Below are 2,597 nucleotides of genomic sequence, written 5' to 3' on the forward strand. Positions count from 1 at the left end.
GACGTATATGTTTATTTGAACTGTCATTTCATAAATAGAAAATATAAAGTAATTAATAATAATTTATGTTTGGAGGTTCTTCTTTACCCTTACCCTTGTATATATATATATAGAGAGAGAGAGAGACACCATATATAGCCATAGGCACGGGCCAGTTCTATTTACAGCCACGTTGAGTTCTCTGTTTCTCTCTGTGTCTGTCTCATCAGGTTTTCAGATGGGTTTGAGGGTCCATTATTCTTCATTGTTGGTGTTGTGTGTGTCGTTGTTCCAAATACTTGTGCTTGTGCAGCAAGCAAAAGCAACAAAGTTCCAGAATGTGAGTGGGATAAGAAGACTAAGAGGGAGAAAATCAGTGGTAAGTGGTAGCGGTGGGTGCAACTTGTTCATAGGGAGTTGGGTGATAGACCCATCATTCCCACTCTATGACTCATCAAGCTGCCCCTTCATTGATCCTGAGTTTGATTGCCAGAAATATGGTAGACCTGATAAGCAGTACCTCAAATATGCTTGGAAGCCTGATTCTTGTTCCTTACCAAGGTACTATTATTCTTCCTGCATTTAATCTTGTGCATGTTTTTCACAAGTCCTATTGATTGTGTTTTGATGTAGGTTCGATGGGTTAGATTTTTTGAATAGATGGAGGGGTAAGAAGATAATGTTTGTGGGAGATTCACTGAGCTTGAACATGTGGGAATCACTCTCCTGTATGATTCACGCGTCGGTGCCGAATACCCAGACCACCTTTTTGAGGAAAGAAGCACTCTCCACTGTAATCTTCCAGGTTTTACTTTTTCTTTCAATTTCTTGAAGGGGGATAGTGAGTTAGTCGATTTCACGTAAAGTTATATGCGAGAGCCGTTAGATAGAAATTTGTTAAATTATCTAATCACTCACAACTATCAATTTCACGTTAAGTCCGTAAAATCCACCGCACATAAGTTTTTCTACCTTTTTTAAATATAGAAACGTTTTAGATGCATATAGAAACGTTTTAGATGCACTAGCAGCAATGAATATTTCAATAATCTTAATTGGTTGATTTTAATTAATATATATTATTATATATTTTTTATAATTGAGATAACAAATTAAAATTATTGACACTCCGGTAATATTTAGTACACTTAGAATTCATCCATAAATATATACCGCATTTACATCTACATATCTTTGTCTTCTTTCTCCTTTCCTATGCAAATCACCACTCTCTCTCTTCTCTCTCTTTCTCTCTGAATATCACCCTTCCCAATTTTGTCTTCATTTTAACCTCCCTTTTGTTTGTTTCTCCGTGTTGCTTTTTCTTTTATGATTCATTCCCTATTTTCCTTTTTTTTAAATGACGTGCATTCCCCATATTGCTTTTCTACCTTATTTTATTTTATTAAAAACTTCAATTTTGTATTTTTGTTTTTATAAAGGTCTTTCCAATTAGTAACGTGTTAATTAGTTTAAATCCATTAAATACTACAATATTTCGTTATAAAATATCAATGATTTTTCAATCTACTCAATTAAAGCATTTATTTTGTCAGGTTGTCATATTCAAAACTGTTCATTAATTAAGTTGGGTTTTGAGGGAGAGTTCCTAACCACAATCATCATAGAAACCTCCATCGTTTTGAGATAAAGCTTAATATAATTGATGAGCTAAACTTTAATGATAATAGACCTTTATCTTTGTAACCTAAATAATTATGCTCCTTTTCCATACTACACCTTGGGCATGAGAAGATTCCTTTTCATGGGCCAGGAGCAATCAAAGATTCAAAACAAATAATAACAGTAAAAACCAGAAAGTACTAGCTACTGACACAAATACCACAAATATTAAAAGCCAATGTTTTTATTACATTTCAATTAATATTACTCAAACTAATTTTTTTGTATTACACTATTACTAATATAGTCTAAAAATAGAAAAAGGACAAATTAAACAACTTACATACAAATTTTTTCATTGAAAGGAAGCCAAAATTCTACTCATTTTATTAGGAGAAAATTCGATTTGATTTGCACCTATAAATATAGTTTGTTTTGAGTTTACATTTTTAATTGAAGAATTTTTTTTATATAAACTCTCATTTTATTTTACTAGCTACCATGTTTTAGAAGGAAATAATAAATCTTTATTTTTCAAATTTCTTTCACATAATTTTTAAATAATATAATTTTCTTGTTATAACTGGCATTAAAAAATACAGTACATATTAAGTAATCACAAGCATAAAAAACAAAAGCAAAATAGAGGCCCTTCAAGTTGTTTAATAATGAAAATCAAAATAGAAAAATGAGATTTCAACACTTAATTGCATCATTTTCTGGCTTTGATCTAGAGGAGTTATCTCCATCGTTTGACAGGCTGTGAGGGAGACCATGCCAACCTGTGATTACAAGTTGGAGTCTCCCCCTCAATTATTTTTGCTTCTAATCTCATGGTTTATTCAGTATCAATCAAATAAAGAACATGGTACTGATCTACAAATATTATTTGCCATTTTATGTTATATTAAATAATGCCATTCGTAGCCTCTAGCATGTAATCAAATGTTAAAACTTAAAAGCTACAAAATGCATTATGCTTTTGATTATTGAAA

The 2,597-nt window shown here is 31.5% G+C and overlaps 1 protein-coding gene across 1 annotated transcript in view; it reads left to right on the forward strand.

Moving 5' to 3' along the window:
• Window positions 121-2,597, forward strand: part of LOC107623108 (protein trichome birefringence-like 38) — a 4,302-nt gene continuing 1,825 nt past the window's right edge. The window contains exons 1-2 of the mRNA XM_016325261.2: window positions 121-540; window positions 613-784. Coding sequence (XP_016180747.1) covers window positions 218-540; window positions 613-784 — 495 coding nt within the window. The 5' untranslated portion in view covers window positions 121-217. The remainder of the gene's footprint in view (window positions 541-612; window positions 785-2,597) is intronic.

The sequence above is a fragment of the Arachis ipaensis genome, chromosome B10, assembly GCF_000816755.2.
Source record: "Arachis ipaensis cultivar K30076 chromosome B10, Araip1.1, whole genome shotgun sequence".
In the NCBI taxonomy this organism is placed as follows: Eukaryota; Viridiplantae; Streptophyta; class Magnoliopsida; order Fabales; family Fabaceae; genus Arachis; species Arachis ipaensis.